General features: G+C 35.0%; 2 protein-coding genes across 4 annotated transcripts; one reads left to right on the top strand and one right to left on the bottom strand.

Annotated features, from left to right (window-relative positions):
* Positions 1-5: 5 nt before the first annotated feature.
* On the top strand, positions 6-10486 carry LOC105335255 (post-GPI attachment to proteins factor 6). Of its 3 annotated transcripts, XM_066067758.1 has the most exons (13): positions 6-132; positions 818-986; positions 1288-1495; positions 1787-1926; positions 2192-2463; positions 2601-2986; positions 3309-3514; positions 3805-3947; positions 4294-4472; positions 5190-5456; positions 5843-6062; positions 6789-6817; positions 9933-10486. In XM_066067758.1, exons 1-12 carry the CDS (start codon positions 33-35, stop codon positions 6812-6814), a joined length of 2316 nt encoding a protein of 771 aa, XP_065923830.1. In that variant the 5' UTR covers positions 6-32; the 3' UTR covers positions 6815-6817; positions 9933-10486. The 3 variants fall into 3 exon arrangements, with proteins under 3 accessions (XP_065923830.1, XP_011437366.4, XP_065923829.1); XM_011439064.4 differs by lacking the exon at positions 6789-6817; XM_066067757.1 differs by lacking the exons at positions 6789-6817; positions 9933-10486 and adding an exon at positions 7548-9599.
* A 1128-nt stretch (positions 10487-11614) lies between these two features.
* LOC105342281 (cingulin) lies at positions 11615-17937 on the bottom strand. The gene is made up of 11 exons (XM_034455567.2): positions 17790-17937; positions 17583-17634; positions 17184-17347; positions 15764-15845; positions 15136-15304; positions 14898-14965; positions 14639-14703; positions 14214-14296; positions 13372-13532; positions 13101-13235; positions 11615-11797 (listed from the first exon to the last, which is right to left on the bottom strand). The coding sequence occupies exons 1-11, from the start codon at positions 17853-17855 to the stop codon at positions 11739-11741; spliced, it is 1104 nt and encodes a 367-aa protein (XP_034311458.2). The 5' UTR covers positions 17856-17937; the 3' UTR covers positions 11615-11738.
* Between the last annotated feature and the right edge of the window lie 2837 nt (positions 17938-20774).

Raw genomic sequence — 20774 nt, 5'->3', positions numbered from 1 at the left:
CACTATACAAAGGATTATTATTATCGGGTTCGATGTGCTTCGGTAGCTTTTTGTTTACTTCCTGTTTTGCTATGAAAGGGAATTATGTTCTGATTGTGATTTTTCTTTTGTTTACCGTCGTATCATCTGAACGTAAGGTTATTTGTATGTTGTCTTGCTTTCTTTTACTGTTTTCATCGGTGGTACTATGAACAGTCGGCGAAATACTGAATAGGAAAAAAATCAAGTTCACTGAACATACTGTACCAATTACCATTCTATGAATTATAATATTTCGAAACATCTTAGATTCTCTTTCATATTCTTTACTAAATTGTACTGAATTAAGTGTTAATTTAATGTGTACTTATTTATTGTTCGGCCATAGCGATTAAATATATAGTTTCATTATAATATTGATTATTCCCTTACAAAAATGTCCTTTCGATTTTGCTTATTCTGGGAAATTTTTTCAAAGAGAAAATATAACTTTTTTGAAATAGAGCAATGAAAAAAACCTGTAAACAGATGCAATAACACAGGGAATTCATATCCAAGTCTTTGATCTATTGTTTTCATTATTGATTTTAATAAATTCCTAATTTATTACATTATCTCGACTCTCATAAGTATAATAAATATTCAGTACTTCTAGTTTTCATTGAGTGTGGAAATAATATTTTGAACATTCAAAGTGTAAATTCATTCTTTCTCCAACTGTGTAGGAAAAGCAGCTCATACAAATTTTTAATTGTTTATGAATCCCTAAGTACAGTGCTACACGTTAAACTACCTTAAGATGAAATATTTGATGGTTTATTTCTGTTGTTGATTACAGTGTACTCTAGTACTGTATCATGGACAGTGACAGTTCAGATGACCGACTACAAAGGCTACCAATCAGCGGGCCTTACGTCGGTCTACATTCCAGCCAATGCAGCTAGTGCTCTACTGGACATCAAAAGCTCCACCTCCGATCTCAACTGTCCTCATAAAACAGTCAATGTGTAAGTCTGAATTAATTCATCAACCAGACAAAGAGGCAAAATAATATAAAGATAGTGCAACAAGAACTCACTATGTCTGAGTATGTAATATGGTGTAATATAAAGAGCTCTTTACTATAATTCATGATGGAAGGGTCCCTGCTATGATTATGAACATGTGACTACTGCCTACTGGTACTGTCTAGTACATGTATATGTTATTACATCCTGCAGCACCCAACATCTTGTTGTTACACATCATGACATGTTGCTCATGCATCATACCGGTGTATAATTATTGATGGTACAATGACTGTTTTAGATATGTGCGACCGGGGGGATATCCTGTGGGAACGCCCTACAATGAGTCGTTTCCTGGAGACTTCCACCTCAGAAGGAATTTTGAACACCATGTTGTTTCAGTGACAAATAACCAGTCATCACTTTTAGTGCTGCAAGCTCCCCAGTCTGGACCATGGTTTATTGCTTCATTTTTGCCAAAGAAATCCAGTGAAAAAATCACACAGAAGGTAAATTTAAGAAAAAAAGATAATTAATCTTTTAAATTTATGGCTCCTTTTGAAGGTGTCAAAAAATATTTTAAGAACAAAGAGGTAAACATCATTTATTAATATTATTATACTGATGTTAAATCTGAACAGCATTGTAATCAACGCTCAAGAAATTGATCGAGATTTTATTCTTACGGGATGTTTATATATCTGTTCAAAAATTGTTAGAGGCACTTAAAGGAAATAAACTTTCATGAGAATATATTTCATTCCAAGAATATTTTCTTATGTGTTGTGTTTGTATGGTAGGGAGTGGATAAGAAGAAATGCGGGTACGCGCTAGGAGTCCGTGTCATCACCGCCGTCCAGGAAGACGTACAGGAAGTCCACACCAGGGGGCAGTCCAATATCAGGCTGGACGCGAGCGAGGGACTAAATAAAACCGTAAGGTGAGGAAACACAGTTTGTGAAGTCATGGCTGCTCAACTAGTCACAGTACAAAAAAATAACTTAGTACACATAATTGTAACAAACCACAAACATTTAGTGAACTTGCTATCTCATAGGATGGTGTCAATATATATATATGTACTTGTACATGTACATGTAATTCATGATTTCAGACTTTGATGCAATAACTTATTTTTCTGTTATCAATGTAGGGTTGAATTTAAAAAAACATAAAATGAAGCAGTCACAAACTGATTATTACAGATTCTGGCTTCCGGATAATACCTATGCTTATACAGCAGTGCTCAGTAACTGCTCTGTGGAGATGGACAACAAGACAAAAAATGTTTGCTCTGTACTGGTGGACGCATCAACTGGTACCCTACCCTCAGTAGACAACTTGACCACAAGCTGTTCAAATGACAGTGTGTGTGAGGCTGTGATTCCCTCCCCATTAATCACCAGCTGGAACTACCTTAGGTTTAGATACAAGGGAAATGGATCCATCACCTTCAAACTAAGCTTTGTTCCCAAATGTAAGTGGTCCACCTGCTTATTCAATTTAAATAGTTGTAAAGTTAAAAATCCTATTTTTTAAATGAGATCAACCTTCAATAGCATGTTTCCCATTACGCTCACTAATAATGATAGGCCAATCATGGTATTTTGACAGTTTGTCTACATAATAACATCTTCCAAATTGTGAGTCCCTCTGACCAGACTAAAAGACAGAGTCCGACAGACAGGATACAGGATACAGTGGAGCTGGCCGACAACAGTAGTCTTACCGCTAACACCAGTGCCACACCAGCTGTTGTAAACTCGAGTCTGACTCATGATAACGTCTGTATTCTGATCTCAAGCCTGGGGCGCTTCCAGGTCTCCAAAGATCTCTTCAAAGCTTACTTCTTCTTTCCAAACATCTTCATGAATCCAATACCAGCAAATGAAATCCTTGTGTCCGATGAATCTGTATTGATCACAGATCTTCACCTGGACTCTGACAAAGACATAGGTGGAACATTAAAGCTTACTCTCACAAATTTACTCCTCAAAAATGTAAGTATTGTACAGAAGATACTTAGTAATGAGCTTGAATGTTCTACTCATTTTTTTAACTAGTTTAAATGATTATTAGCCATACACCTGTAAATGGTTATTAGCCATACACCTGTAAATGGTTATTAGCCATACCCCTGTAAATGGTTATTAGCCATACACCTGTAAATGGTTATTAGCCATACACCTGTAAATGGTTATTAGCCATACACCTGTAAATGGTTATTAGCCATACTCTGTAGTCTGTAACTTCCAAACTGTTACTACATTATCCCTACCAAGACGCCAGAGCATGAGGTCACAGTTTACTTATCTTCTTCAGAATCCCTCCCAGGATTCATTGGTGTGGGCATGTCTCGTCAAGGGCTACCTCCCTCACCAGGAGACCATCAGAGAGTGTTCCCAGGGCCTCCCAGTGACCATCTTCTCCAATTCCACTGGCCCGGTCACCCGCTACATCCCCTACCCCGAGGCAGGGACTTGGTACCTGGCCCTCCACAGTCAGTGTTGGAACAGGACCTCCAATCAGTATGTATCTGTTAAATGTATGTCAATGTGAACATTTTCTTACCAGTAAAAACTGTTAAGGGAAAATAGTCTTAAATAAAATAGTTGTTACCATAGGAGTTTATGCTTCTACATGTTTAAATATGACTGGAGTCTCCTCTGAAACTAACACTTATTTATAAATCAAAATATATGTTGTAAGCATCACAGAGTAATCATGGATTGATAACAGTAGTTTTTATAACAAGTGTCTCTGTGATATTGGAATGCTTGTGTACTGGACGTTGATTCAGTTATGTCACCTTATTTAGGGTGGAGCCCTGTACCTTGTTGCCGGGGGTGAGTCTGGCCCTCAGCCTCACCGGCTGTGTGGACGGTCAGTGCGGGACGTTTGGTGCCTGTGAGGAGTACATTAGTGGGTCCCACATCTTTAGTACCTGTCAGTGTTACGCAGGTAAGTGGAGTTAGGGACACTTGCTTCATCTTATATATCACAGCTAGTGTACAGAAGTCACTGAGATGATTTAAACCAAGAGAACTTTATAACACTGCAAAATCAGATTAGTAGTATCATTACAAAAATACTTTGATATTATTCCTGATATTTAGTATCAAAACCCAAATTTTACTTCTTCTTATATGATACTATTAATGTTGAGGAGTGGGTATTATGAGGGAGGTGAAAAATTTGCATAGTACAAGATGAACTATTTTCAAAGATTTAAGTTGTAAAATGTTCAAGTAAGTGTATTAACTTTGATTATTTCATCAACATGATCAGCCTTGGTCTCTCTTTGTAGGCTGGGCTGGGTACGGATGCACCGATGGTAGTAATGCGGAGAGTAATGGGACCATTTTGATGGGGACACTCCTTCTGTCTCTCAGTAACTTGTTTTTTATACCCAGCATCTTCCTCGCTTTCTATCGTCGCTACTTCCTAGAGGGCCTGGTCTATTTTTTTACCATGTTTTTCTCAACAGTAAGTTACCAATGGAGAAATTATTATAGACATTGGTGTATCATAGTGTCATGCTGAATATAAAAAGGAATGCCATGGGTTTTTTTTACGAAAAATCATTTACTAAAGACTAATCTGATAAGACGGCTGGATGGTGGCGGCCATCTTTAGACTGAATTAATATCCTTGAGAAGAAGGGCTCAGTACAAAGAGCCAACTTTTCAAATATATGGATTTTTATCTTCTAAATGATAGTTTATAGCTTTAAAAAAGTCATATCTAAAAAGTTTTAGAAAATCTTATTATAGTAAAACTTGTTTAGTACGAACTCGGATATAGCGAAGTTTTATTAAGTCTCCAGTAAAATTCTTATCAAATCTTTACAAATTAAAAATTTCGCACTAACATTTAACATAATAGTTTGAATGAATTTATTTTCATATAAATTTTTCAATTTACAATCTGATTATTAAAGGTATCAAAGTAATGTTTTTTTTTATTTTAAGCCTCAATTAGCAAAAATTATAGTCTTGTGAAAGAAAATATGTATAATATAGTGAATTTGCTATAGTTATTATTACGAATCCGTTATACTGATATAGCAAAGTAATTCCATTAGTCCCTAGGACTTCGCTCTAACCGAGTTTTAGTGCAGTAATTTTACAAATTTGTTGACCACCCAACCTCCTTAAATTTGGTTACTGCCAAAAGTTATGCCAACATTTAACCTTTTTCCAGTTTTACCATGCCTGTGACTCCAGCAAAGGTCTCTACCAGTACTGTATGATGAAGTATGAAGTTCTCAGCTTCTGTGATTTCCTGGGCTCGTACCTTTCTTTCTGGGTCACGACCCTTGCCATGGCTCGTCTCCCAGAGAAGGCCCACGGTTTTCTGGTGACCCTGGGGATGCTGGGGCTTGCGGTGGGGATGATGTATGACAAACACTCCCTCTATGCGTTCCTGATTCCTATATGTCTGGGGATCATCATAATGATGGCTTCCTGGGTAAGTAATACTTGCACAACCTGTAGCTCCTTGGTAAAAGAGTCGTAGATAGTGTCTACTTTGACAAAGAATAATGTATGCTTCAAGCAAAATAAAAAATGTATTGCACTTTTGTGATGCTAACAAGTAGGTTTTTGTGAAAATTTAACTGCCTTTGTGTAAGGATAAAAATTATTCATGATATATTGTTTAAGTAGGAGAACAGTAGCAATGAATTTTGATTCTCAGATTATTAAGTGTATTACTGTTTATAGGTGGGTTTTTTTTTTTTTAATTTAACAGTAATGATTAATTTTGATTGGTAGATTATTAACTGTTTTATGTGGTTATTTTTTATAATATATAAGCCTTATCAGGAAACACTGATGATGAATGTTGATTCGCAGATTATGAAGTGTGTAAGGCGGCGACAATTGTACCCCTCCAAGCGCCGCTACCTCTTCTTCCTGTTGCCGGGTGTTATATGTGCGGCGATTGGTGTAGTCATCTTTGCCTTCCTGGAGACCGAGGAGAACTACCAGTATATACACAGTGTGTGGCACGCCCTGGTGGCGCTCTCCATCGTCTTCCTGCTCCCGCCGCGACAGAGAGCAGACAAAACAGAAGGTAGCAAACCTTTGATCAATCACTATGACCTGGAGCTGCTGTCTAGTTAGCTCCCTCTGTTTGTACATCTCAGGGACCTTTTGCTCAGTGCTTCTTATAATGGCCTGTGGCCAAGTAGATTAATAGAGGAAAGATGAAGGGTGAGTGAATGAGAGGAGGCTTCCGGGGAAAATACTCACAGCAATAACACACATGTAGTGCTTCCTGTGATAATGCGACTAATGTGGTCAAGTTTTTAATGAGGGAAGGTGGTCATGGCCATTTTAAAGTATTTTTCTACCTCCTAATGTAAAAGAGTAATTTAATAGAATGCAAGCAATTTTAACTGAACCAAGATGTCAGTTTTTGTAAGAGAATACATAGACTAGTGATCTCCCTAAACTTTTCTAATCTTTAAAAATATTCTACTTCAAATTCATTACCTTGCCTAAAGCACTACATTTACCATGGGTAGTAGACTTTCCTATTGTGTATCACAATTCAGGCACCAGATAAACTTACACATTTATAGAGAATTTATTCATTTTAATAATTAGACGTTGAACCAAAAATGTTGTCAAAATTGCACAGATTCTATCTAGTCAAAGTTAAAATGTTGTTTTCCTTGGTTTTGCTTAGAATTATTTTTACCATAAAGAAACATAAATTTTATCACTGAAATTTCTTAAGATGTGTAGATTTCATTCATTTTTAGTGTTTTTTTTTAATGACTAACATTTCTTTTAGGGGAGGCCTTGCTTAATATTGCATGAATTGTATGTACCTGATTGCAGTTTCAATTTCTGCTTGTGTAGTCCTATTAATCATAGTAAAACATATCAGTTGCTTAGTAATGCTACGTTTTCTTGTTTAGACATATTTTAAGCATGGTTGTATATATGTGTAGACATATATGAAGCATGACCATATATAGATAATTATATTTACCTAGCCAGCCATGTGTGAGTGCAGCAATTCAAGACCAGGTCTGGTTCTCTGTGTGGTTTTCAAAGATATACAATAGAAAGTATGTTAACCTGTAAAGCAAAGAATCCTTTCATCCACCATAGTACAGCTCTGTGATACCATTTTTAAACATTACCGTATATCTGGTAATTTTGCGATGATCTAATTTTCGCTTTTTTTTTACAACCTCTTGAAATCGCAAAATATTGAAAATGCAGAAATTATATCCTGTATTATTTTTTATAAGACACTTTAAAAATTGCAAAAAAGGACTGATGCAAATTAAAAATGCTGCATATTTTCCCAATTTTTGTAAATTTTGTGACACGTGAAAAAAACCCAGACATACGGTATCTATTAAGCACGTGTACATTACATGCTAAAAAGGGAGTTGTTACATGTATGTTACATTTACAAAACATGTCTAGCTATGTCAGTTAAACCTAAATTCCAAGAGGAAATCTCCCTCAAAAATAGTAACAGAACTGTTAAGATTCTCACTTCTTTACTGAGGTGTTATCTTCTTGTTTCACTTCTTAGATCAGGATACCATATCAACACTAACATCGGAGAGGGAAATGACTTGTAGTGTGGGGAATGATATTCAGTAGTGTCTGGCCCCATCCCTGGTGTGACCTTGCAGTAACATCACTAACATGGCATTATGTACCACTTCAACTAACCTGTCTTGTTGCTTTGTTTCACCCCGAGGATGTAGAGCATGCTAATAGAAGTCTTTCACAGTCTTTTTTTGACAACGTAGTAAAGTATTTAAATCATATCATTATTTGACTACTTTACATTCAGCATGGTTTGTTAATGTATCACTACTTCTGTTATTTAAACAAGGTTGATGTTTTTAACAGCTTAGTTTACTTAATCATGAAATATCAAATGCACCTTTTGTATCAGTGTTGTTAAAAAGCAGAACAGAAAATGGAATGGAAACAAAAAATCTGATAACAAGTGATATGACTTGACAGGGATTAAGAATCAAATAATGATGGGTATTTTATTATGAAATTTTCTCTGAGCTTGAATACATCACAGTAAATGTACATGCAATAATATAAACATGTATACAGACATGCGCCCTTACTCTGATTGCTAAATATCACATATCCAAACTTTTGAAAAAGTATAATCTCTGTAGCCACAAATGGCAAAGTTCTTTCACTTTGTTTTAAAAATCACTTTGCATCAGTGATCTTTGACAGCTGTGAACAAATTAAATAAAGTAGGGTACCAGTTTATAACTTTGGTTTTATTTGTTTTGTCAATTATGTAATGGTATTTTGACTTGCCATTCCATTTTCTGTTCTGTATTTTTGATAGTAACAACTAGGTACAGTTTCAGTCATATTTTGCCCTGTTTTAAAGGGATTTTTACAAATGTCACAAGCAATGGAAATATAGTATTTATTTACACAAGAATACCTAAAAAATAAATATCTATAAATAGTTACCTGATTAGACATTCAGAAGAGTATGTGACGTCATAGAAAATGCATTCCCTGTAATTTTTCTTTAACTTAGCAACCATGTCTTTTTTGTAGTAGTTTTTGAATTGAAAATTATGTTCTCAGCTGACACCCATGATGAAATTCAAATTATATCTTTATCATAAAATATAATTATTTTGTTGAGGGTGACAGCTGCAGACCCATTTTCCTCTCCAAAAAAAGTATGGGGAAAGTAACATTTTTCATCATTGTTTACTACAGAAATATGACATATTGTTGAAGTCAACTTTCCCTTTACAAACAGAATAAAAGTGCATAACTTGGTACTATGTACACACGTGTTCAGTGTGGTGTATGTGTATCAGTACTTTTACTGAGATTTCAACATCTTTTGAATTTCGAAAAAAAAAGAACTGTACCGTCTTCTTTGAAACTTTTGCACTAAAACTTGTTTGTTTAATATCATTTGTAGTAAGTTAATTATATGTTTTATATCTTTTAATTTTAATGGGGATATTTTGTTTTATCTTTGAAATATTTTTAGTACAAATCATAACTTTTTTTTGTAGTACAGTTGCGGTTGAATATATATATTTATGAACATATACAAAGGTGCATTTTTGAAGAATAATTGTATCAGTTTTTATGGCATTAAACGGACGTTGCTTTACCCTTTTATATGCTTTGTTTGAAGTGTGTTCCATGGTTGGCGTTTTATGCAGTATCTAGCTAGTTTTTGTCTGTCTAGTTTATATCACAGGCACCTGAATTGTTATCAACTAGTCACCAAATAAAACTGAAAATAGAAAAACACCAAACCCAATTTACATGTATATAGAAACATTTTTTTACATAATTATATGTATGCCATATATTGTCTTTTTAATATAAAGGGAAGGGATTTTCTGCTGATAGGCTATACTTAATGCAACTTACTTCAGGTGCTTGTAATGAGAGAGAGAGCGAGAGCGAGCGAGAGAGAATCGATAATGAAATCCAATGTTGATCACTGTACAAGCAGAAGGATAAGATTTACAACTACTATGATGATTCTTCTCACAAATATTATTAATTGTGCAATATTTAAGTTAGCCAATTTTAAAAACTGCAATAAAAGAATTAACATGGATTTTTGTTGAGTGTTAATTTTTAATGAAGAGTTGAATGCTGGAAATGCAAATGAAATTTTAGAATGTTTATGCATGTAGCCTCTTTTTTGAAGGTGGGGGGCTGACTACCAAAATCTTGACAAGCAAATAAAAAAAAGCCATTCCGTATTCTTGTGGTGGTGGGATGGGGATGAGTGCATAGCACCTAAAAGTTCTATTACAATAAAATATTGAGTTTCATTAAAAATGATTTTTAATTTACTAAGGTTTAAGCCTCCTCCTGGTGCTATGTGCCTGTTATTATAATAGATAAAATGTAGTAACAAAATTGAGGTTACTCTTATTCACGACAGGTTTTTGTACGCTCTACAAACCATTGGTGTCCTGTGCCTCTGATATCCATCTCCTGGAAAACAATTCCGAGGACAGTGACTCCGAGACGAGGGATTAATGAAGTGCTTGGTGGGCTCTGTTCCTAGGCACTGCAGCGTTGATTCACATGATAATAAAAATTAATAACCGTGGACAATTCTCATTATTGTGTCTCTAGCGGAACATTTTTAGCTGGAGTGTATGACCCATGTTAAAGATTCACAGCAGGAATTCATTGGTTGTTATTCAGACCCACATCATTCTCAGAGAATCTCAAATGTTTTCACAGCTCAGTTCGTATTTTATGCCATATCTTGTTTTTTCTTAAATTCAAATTAAAGCAGTATGGTTGTATGGAATCAAGTATCATTGCTTTGTTACTGCTTTGAACATTTTACTATTATTTTGTTTCAGTATTTTATTATGCGATGATAATTTTCATCTACCAGTTTATATGTGTATAAGTATTAAGATTTTATTGCTTTGCTTTCTTTGATGAATTTTAAATAAGTAATAAAATTTATCGTAAATCATACTAGTATGGATTTCAACTCTTTAATGATTTTCAGGGGTACTGAAGTACCGTAATCAGGAAAACACCTAGACAAGTGTATCCCAATTTGCAATATATACACATTTCACTGTAAGCTCAATTTCTGTCATTCCCTTTTAAATATGAAAAATTTCTTTAGAAAATAACATATCAATTTTTATTACCGGTACATATACTGGTACTGAATTTCCTTATTACCGGTATACATGTCAAAATTTACTGCAAGTTGAATTTGATCTGAAGAGTCATTGACTTAGCAGGCTTAATGAAGCCTAATCTAAGCACAGTCATCTATTCTCAAACTTTTGTACATTTGTGTAGATTATTTGTAAATAATTGAAGTTTTAAATAGTATGTAACTGGCCCTTGCGAGTTTGACTGGTGTCAACTCATTCATTGAACCAAGTTTCAAAATTCCACCATCCCAAGGGATTAAAATTACAGAAAATACAACATCAACAGACAGAAGCATGACTTCAGTTACATATAGGTGCAGAAAGTTATACATTGTAATACATAAATTATGTATCTGCATCAATTGTTGCAGGTCTGTAGCTCCCGGTCTGAAAAAGTTTGGATGGACGACCTGGGAGCTACAGTTCTGTTGGTATTAAAAAGTTGAAATTCATGGTGCACATTCATTGTGCTAGTTTGGGACTGATTAATCTTATTTCCCTACACATTCTGTACAACTATTTGATTCCGAAATATTCCTCTTTAGAAATACGAATAATCAGTCCCAAAGTACCGCAATTGTTTGTGCGCTGTAAATTGCAACTTTTTAACATGAAACTGCAGCTCCCAAGTCGTCCATACAAATTTACAAACCTGCAGCTACTGGACCAAAAGCTCCCCTCCTGTTCATTTTCCATACAATTTTCTCATATACTAATGTGGGAGTGAAAATTAATGGACTGATCAGCCTTTTGTGGTCAAACCCTTTCTGACCATTATGAACAAACAAAATAACTTTACTGATACATATACATGTACCGGTATACAAGTATTTATTGAATGATATTCAAGATTGAGGCACTACTAATAGTTGATATGTATTGCTGTAGCTGATATAAAGTAGCCCTCTCCCGATTTTTTTTTTTATTTGGGGGGGGAGGGGGGGATTAATCCTTAGTTATTAAAATTTGGAGAGGGGTACATTATTGCAGCTAGTATTGCTGGGGAAGGAATTCACAAGGCAAGAAAATGTCTACAAGTACAGTAAGCGGTGAAAGGGTCAGATTTCCAAAGGGTCATCATCACTTAGGTCAAGGTCAGACAAGTTCAGATCTTCATCTAAAAACAAGAACAACATGTATATGAATGAATGTGTAATATTTGACAGCTAATTAAGAATTATTCAATTTTACATGATTAATGGCTTAAATAATGCAAACAGGTGATGATAATATTATCAAATTATCAAATATAAATTCAGCAGACTGAGAATTAAAAATGACCATTAGTTTTGTGTACAATCCTCCTTGAGTTCTTTATGGATTTAATGGTAATAAAGTATTCATGGCATGCTACACATACATTATCCTTACCCGTACTACAGAATAATGCATTCTCTATTTGTAGTAAAATTTGCTAAACAACACTCTCTACCATTGATGACTTTAAATCAGTAACAAATAATGAAAGGAATATACCCTTCCTTGAATTTGTCTCAAATAAAACAGAATGCAACAACAAAATAGAACTAAAATGGCAAACAAAATCAACAAAAATGAAGCTTGCAAACCAATGAATGTCGGACACATTCCAGAACTTACCATCACTCATCTGTCATTGAACAAAAAATAATGGAGTCAACTTCCAATGTACAGAATTGTAAAACAGGCTCTTAAAAACAGAAATATTAAATCAATGGCAGTTGGCCATCTCTTCAAGGTGTCTAACCTAGTGCTGCTGATTTCAAACTTAAATCTATGGATCTCTTTATCTCCAACAACCATTGCTTCCTACCAGTAGCACATAGTAATATTGCTATACGGAATATCTGGATCCACAATCATGTCTAAATATGGATATACTACCTATTACTATTACTTGAGATACCCTTGCAAGAGATTTTCTCTTCAATCTTGTCTGAATACATACATAGATCTACCACCCCTATCAGTGTTTGAGAAACAAGTATCTTGATCCACAATACAATGTGCTTATATACTGTAAACCAACTTTTATTTGTGGGGACTTATTTTCGCAAATAACTGTCGATAAACTGGTTTGTGACACCTAACGTTGTCAACACGACGAGCCTTATCCAGAACCATGCTGTTTTAACAACCATACGACAAAAACTGGTGCGTGGCGTGAAATATTTGTGACGACGAGGCTCTCGCTAACCTCGCCAAACATTTTCGCACGCAAATAAAAGTTGGTGTACGGTATCTTCTACATAAATTGTCTTGCTTACGATATCTTGATCCATATCCTGTCTGAATACAGATCACACAATGGCTAAAGATCTCTAAACTCATCCTGGAATGGATACATTCCTCTTGCCTTTGACTGAGATTCCAATACAAATTTCTGTCTTTAGAACACCACATCCTCCCATGTTATAGATCTAGGAGTTCTAAATACAAACCTGAGTCTACTTCTGTAGAGCTGATCTTGACCCTTTGTGGATTAAACATTTCAAAGTCTGTGCTCTCATCGTCATCAGAAAGGCCAAGGTCGTCTAGATCCATCACACTGTTCACCGATTTCTCCGATTTATAACCTACAAGTCAAGGGGTCAATCAGAGGTCAAGCATATACTTAGATTTACTATGTAGCAATGACAAAATCAAACCAGGAGAAATTAAACTGGTTGATTAAGCTTAGAAAATATGAATGACATCAATCCGAAAGAGAACCTGTGAAATCATTATCGTAGAGCTGTGACGACTTGGCATTGATGTACAGGGGTGTGTTGACGCCGCTGTTTGACGTATAGCGCTGTTTGGGCGTGGCTGATCCACTTCCCAGCGAGTACTCCAGGTTATCTAGCTTATTCCTCAGTGTGGACACACTCGACCTACGGACACAGTCACAGTAGATATTAACACACTAGACCTACAGACACATGAACACACTAGACTTACAGACACACTAGACCTACAGACACATGGACACACTAGACTTACAGACACATGGACACACTAGACCTACAAACACATGAACATACTAGACTTACAGACACATGGACACACTAGGCCTACAAACACATGGACACACTAGACTTACAGACACATGGACACACTAGACCTACAAACACATGGACACACTAGACTTACAGACACATGGACACACTAGAACTACAGACACATGGACACACTAGACTTACAGACACATGAACACACTAGACATACAAACACATGGACACACTAGACTTACAGACACATGAACACACTAGACCTACAAACACATGGACACACTAGACTTACAGACACATGGACACACTAGACCTACAAACACATGGACACACTAGACTTACAGACACATGGACACACTAGACCTACAGACACATGGACACACCAGACCTACAGACACATGGACACACTCGACCTACAGACACATTGACACACTACACTTACAGACACATGGACACATCGACCTACAGACACAGTCACAGTGGATGTTGAGCCTGTCAGGTATTAGAGTACATATGTACTCATGCATTAAGAAGAGATCTGTGATGGGGCCTGTGTCCTCTTACCTTAGTTCCTGTATCTGGTACTGGTCCCTCACTCGACTCATTGTGTCAGTGGTGGAATTCAGAGAAGACGGCCGATTTAGCACCTACATATATACACATTTGTATATTAAAATTGAATATCATCAAAGGATATAGTGTATGACAAATATGATACTGTGGTTTCATCAATATTCGTTGAATACCAATTTTCATGGATTTCGTTGATAAGTTGATACACGAAATTAAATGTTCATTGAAGTGCATTTTCTATTAATATTTTGAACTGATAGGATCATAGGCCACGAATTTATGTATCCTTGAAACTGTGATTTTCACTTTATCCACGAAAATTGATGCCCTTGAATATTAATGAAACCACAGTACATTTTAACTACCAGTATATGAACAAATGAGAATCTATATCTATGTAAAAAAAATTCTCCAACCTTTTCATATTGAGGCACTCCTCTCTGGTTTTTAACAAAAGACGATACTTCATTTTCTATTTTTCCTAGAAATGAAATACAAAAAGGAGTATACAATTTTTTTCTTCCTGTGTCAACTATATTTAAGGATGCCTACTCAAAGTTTTATACATCAGTAAAGTATACCTCATTTTTACTTCAAGTAGAGTAGCTATTTTTTACTACATTTAAATACAACTCGATATCTGAATGATCCGTGCACTATCTTCCATCACCTTACCCATTCTAGATTTCAGGATGTCTATATCCCTTTTCATGAGGTCTAAGTCATCTTGTATATTGTTCTTCCTGCCAAATAAAGATAAATGCTGTAATACGACTCCATACAAGTTAAATTATCTTTAATTTCTTGGTATTGTAAATACATCCACAATGTGACTGCATATTGGACATTAAGGCCAGTAACGGGCGAGCTATGTAACCCTGGAGCCTCCCTCTGACCCCTCCCTCTGACTTACATGTCCCTGATGTCTCTGTGGACCGTGTTGTCTATGGCGTTTCTCTGGAGCTGGAGGTGTATACTGTTAATCTCGCTCTGTAAGTCCTGCCGAAGACGGTCAATTTTGTTTTCCACATCTCCTCCCCGATCGGGTTTGGGACTGTGTGTCCTCAGGTGATACAACTGATCTACAACACAAACACATAATGAAAATCACTGCCATTGCTTATAGATTACTCAAACAAGTAGCCAGACAGGTTCAATACACTATTTCATGCATTTTATAAACAGGATTATTTCTGCATTGCTTCAGTCAATTTATCAACAAAACTTCCTCAAACTGCTTTTTGACTATACAATGTTCTAAAATACGCCAGGCTTTATTACTTCTGGTATATTGGTATATTATGTATCCACCCTTATGATAATTTTGCAACCTTAGTTCCTTGGCATTTATTTACACATAAAAAAGCAGTTTAGGAAAACATTTATATGGAGCCACCATTTTCTATTGGTAGGTATTTTAAACCATATATGTATCATTTACTAGCTATGAGATGAAACATCTTTAAGATTATAACATTAAGCATTCAAAAATGTTGCAGCAAATTGCAAATGTTAACACAAAAAGGTCCCAGATTACACACCTCTGACATCCCTCATCTGTTCACTGTAGTTATTCCTGTCAGTTTCAAGCTTGTTTACCATCTGCATTAGCTGGTCAATCAGCTGAAAACAAGGCAAATTCAAAGAATAAATACACAGCATTTATGTAGACTTATTACTTGGAACCATTATGTTCTAATTCAAACTATCTCAAACGAACATAAAATATTTACAACCTTATTCAATCATAACAACACTGATTATGGGTAAGTGCTCCAAGACTAGCGCATTTATTCAATAAAATACATAGATACCGCGTTAATATATGTCGAATTCTTGGGACAAAACTCATTATCTGCAACAGAAATATTATAGCATTATGCATTTTATTAATATTTTGTGCAATCAAACCCAATACATGAATGATTATGTATAAGTGGGTGGGCGGGTGGGTGCAAAGCGTGTAAACAGCGCTAAGTCTTGAGCTCGAATAACTTAAAATCACAAAGCATACCAGTCATGCCCTAATAACTGGTCTAACCAGTATTACTACGCGTAAACCACCCTTAGTAACAAACTATAAATAGCAAACCACGTGCTCGATAAAACGTTGTTATATCTTTCAACCTGAATTAAATATATATATAATGTACGATGTATAATAATGATAATTTATATTTGGATTATTTTACATGAAAGAGTAAAATCAGACCCTTTGCTGTTCTCATTTAGATTGCTAAGCAAGGATCTGAATAAATGCCAACAGACAGTCAAATTTTTTTTTTGCTTGCTCTAGTAACCTTTTAAGTATATAAATATTCACTAGCAATTTAATGTGCCCTCCTTTATTTATTTGAAAGGGGGGAGCTATTATTCCAAAGGATCTTTATAAGGGTGATTCATCCCTGAAAACATTGAAAATATCAGATAGTAACCATTGCAGAGGCTACGTCATTTCAGTAAGCAATCTATGTGAGCGGATCAAAGGGTATGATTCAGAGCTGAACACCGCTAGTAAATAGGCACTGTCCACCATATTTCTCTTTCATCACTGTTATCCCTACAACACCTATATAAGGCAAAGACCGCTAAACATTTCAAAGTACTTTGCTTTAGAGGCCTCACCTGTGTTGATGTACATATAGCGTCGCCGTGTTACTAGGTCGCAATGAAATTATCAAATTTTACGCAATGTTTTCAAGCCAGGAGAATACTAACATCAAATAAATTGGTCAATGCATTATTTACAAACATAATATGCACATAGAATAAAAGATAAATGCATAAAATACAAAAACCACGAAGGAATACTACATGTCGGCCACGAGTTTCAGGTGTGCAATCGGGTGAAAAGAAATCGAAAGGTTTATATACCAGGTACTTGTGTGACATTGCCTATTAACAAGCGATGTTCAGCTTTAAAATTAATCATAGATGTACACTTGAATGTTTCGTGCTGACCTTGTTTTGTTGTTCCATCTTCTCCTGGAGCGAGTTGGCAAGCTGAGGCTGAGTGAGAGATGACTGGGTCAGGGCGGCTACCTGGGGGGTACTGGTCATCACGGGGACATAGCCTGACATGTCCAGCAGAGAGGAAGCTCGCCTCATTGGCAGAGAGCTGCTGACTGGGAAACAATCACAATCATTTATGGTATTAGTTACTTAACAATATCTTTATATATGACTTTGAAATAAACCTTTTTTTAATTCAAGATGTCGTTAGCAACTGCGACAGATCATATGCAGAAGGTCAACTTATTGAAAACACTATAGCCTAAATGGAGTACTGGCTAAATATAAAAGAAAAAAGTCATAATATATTTCGTGTTTCTTCCTATTGATAACAATAAGGATACTTACAACCCCTACTTGTTAAATCTAGATGTCCATGTCCAGGTGTGTAAAGCTTCCTCTGGAAAAAAAATATAAATATAATGGCCTGGGGCGTCAACATAAACAATGGAAATATTGAAGGCGATTCGGGTTAAGAGATTTAGGGCGATTGTTAGGAAAACGAAACAAATCACAAAATGCATCCAAAATATCTTAACAACATGCTTTACATACCCTAGCCTTTGACAAGTTTGACTCGGTTTCACGAAGAATAGAACAAAATTTGTTCTCCCAGTTCATATTTTCTGGGTTGCGAAGATTTTGTTTACAGCAGGTGGCGCTGTGTATATTTATCGATAAAATGAAAAATCCGATCGGCTAAGAAATATCCGGCAAATAGAAACGTAAAAAGATATAAAAAAAATAAATCTACAATTTATTGTTATTACTTTTTTTTTGCATTGTACACACAGCAATTGATGTTAAAAATTTCTTTTTTGTATCATTTTAGTACTTGAAGTTATCTACGTTTGAAAATGTCTTTATACACGTCAAATTCCAATGCTTAGTTATAAACTATATTTTTCATAAAATTAAAATGATAGATACAGACTATATATAGTCATATACATTCTAGCCACGCATTAGTACAATTGGGATAGTTAAGTATATTTTTATAGAGGGTATATTTGGATAAGAATTGTCAGGTGTCATCGATTGGAAGGGCCATTTTTTGATAACAATATCAGAAATATGTTTTAAACCAACTGGTTAGAATTTTTGTACATATGTAAGTTTTGAGAACTTGTATGAATTGTAACTTTTTTCCATTCCTTTTTTATGTGTTTGTACATAGGGCTGAGTTTTAATCTGCAATTTAAAAAAAGAATGCAATTTAAATGTTACAGAAGCGTATTCAAGAATTGGTGTAAAAATGTTGAATTTAATTATTTACACGCATCACTCCTATACTGAGAGTAAATATAAAGTTTGGGATTTTTAGTGGCTTTATTTTCATGCGTATGGTCAGACCCACCGGAATCTCTCAAGAAAGGTAGAGTAAGACCACAAGGAGAGGATGATCGAGTTGATAAACATCTTTACAGAAATAAAAAAGCTAGAAATTCTTCTACTCTCCATCTTTGTTCTCTTCAGCGCTGGTATCTTTAACGTACAAATAACAGCGATTAAAGGAGTTATCATAAGTATAGAATTTACAAAAATATGACAACGATTTAACATAGATCCATTGGGGTATATGTACTACGTTTTCCATGCAACGTAACAAACCATCCACTACTAAATGTTCACATTATTACATGTTTCTTGCATATGGGATGCAGTAAAGTGTTCGATAAGAAAGGTGTATTTAATGCTCTTTCCCATTTTTCGCCTACACCTGTGTTTGAACGGAAAGTGCCTGTTACTTAGTATGGATACAGATACCTGTCCCAATATGATTTCTAACCCTGGGTACTGATTTTATAATGGTGTCTGTAATCACTGATTTGTCATAAATTCAGGAAACCTGCATCGACAAATGAATAAATAAAACTCTGTGTATAAAGTCAGTTGGTATTTGATATTCTGAATCGTGATAACTTCCAGCGATATGCAATGTATTAGTGTAAATAGAGTATAGTGTTAACGAAGAGACCTGTTTATAATATATCGGACATTATTTATGACTGTATAAGATATTATATATATATATATGATAATTGCAAATTGCAAATTACTTGTATTAGGGTGAGAACCTAATAAGTTGCAAGAACTTTTGTTCGAACCCTTTGTATGTTATCTATACAATAAAATATGTTCAAACTAAACTGTATAAGAAAAGTCACTATTAATTGAAATGTTTGTCTAATTTCAGTATGAAGACCACTTAAACAAAAAATAATTTACATACCTTTAAGAACATAATTTTATAGTAAGATTTCTTCGGGTTAATTTAAGATGGTTCAAATAGTAAAAATATCCAACTTTTTATTGCATATTAACTATTTTCCTATAAACCCCTAACAAAACCTGAAGATTTTAATGATATCGTGTCAGACAATTAAGACTTTTTTTATCATGGTAATTGTGTGATTGTGATTTGCGTTTCTTGGAATATACTTCATATAAATGTTTTATTGATATATAATATTGAAAATGCCTTATGTTTGCGAAAACGCGAAATGGAGGCGAAATCGTATATTAAATGCGTTATACCTCTTTAGGTGACTTTACATTGTGTTTATAAACAAAACCCACAAGGCATGCTACCAAGCACTGTCCCATCCTTGATTTTACCTGAGTTATTTACCCAATGATTAATATTGACAACATACGAGCAAATTTTCTTTCGGGAATCTTTTTAGTAGTGATTTGTTATAGAGCAGCATTGTGCACACACATAGAGACTTCGGCATCCCAAATGTTGTCGTTCATATTTATTGTCCGGAGCGATAGCTTTACTGAAGTACTGTCACCTTTTTTAATGCATATTTTAGTTATAATTCATTTATTGCATTTCAGGGAACAAAAATTATTTCAATAAAGATGTCATCTGACAACAGGGTCATAATAAATAAATATGTTTTATTTTATATCATATATATATTTTTTTTTTCTGTCTTGTATTTTAACATTCTGCTCATATGACATGCAATGTCGACTTAAAAATTTCGTGGAAAGTAGAGAGTAATTCTCTCTACACACTCTATTTCAATTCAAAAAATTCATTTTACATTTGACATTACAACAATGCGTGTTTATAGATTTTATGCATTGAATGTTGTTTTCACATACATAGCAGGTGCTCTTTATGTAGATCAGGACTCCTACTCATATCATAATTTTAAGCATCGCTTCGAATAATCAGTAATGCCTTAACTAATAATGGTAGCAAAACTACACATCTCACATGCAGAACTTATGAAGGTGTAAAATATAAAGGTGTAATTTTATGCAAAAATTGCTGTTTTTACATCTCAGGAAATTCTGCTGTTGACCCCTGAGTGATTAAAACGACCCAGTTCAGACGAATTACTTTGCATTTACATCGAAAATGTACGGCCCACGTGTCTACGTCGGCACCATGCAATTGTCCATGGGTCGGTTAATGTCACCTATACTATAATCATTGTAATGGAGCCGCTTTATTGTTGAAATCAATAGGAACCCCTCGTATATTTTATGTTTTCTATCTCCCCCATTGATCAGCGCTATTGA

The sequence above is a fragment of the Magallana gigas genome, chromosome 7, assembly GCF_963853765.1.
Source record: "Magallana gigas chromosome 7, xbMagGiga1.1, whole genome shotgun sequence".
In the NCBI taxonomy this organism is placed as follows: Eukaryota; Metazoa; Mollusca; class Bivalvia; order Ostreida; family Ostreidae; genus Magallana; species Magallana gigas.
The sequence above is the reverse complement of the archived record's forward strand: the minus strand, read 5'-3'. Positions and strand labels throughout refer to the sequence as shown.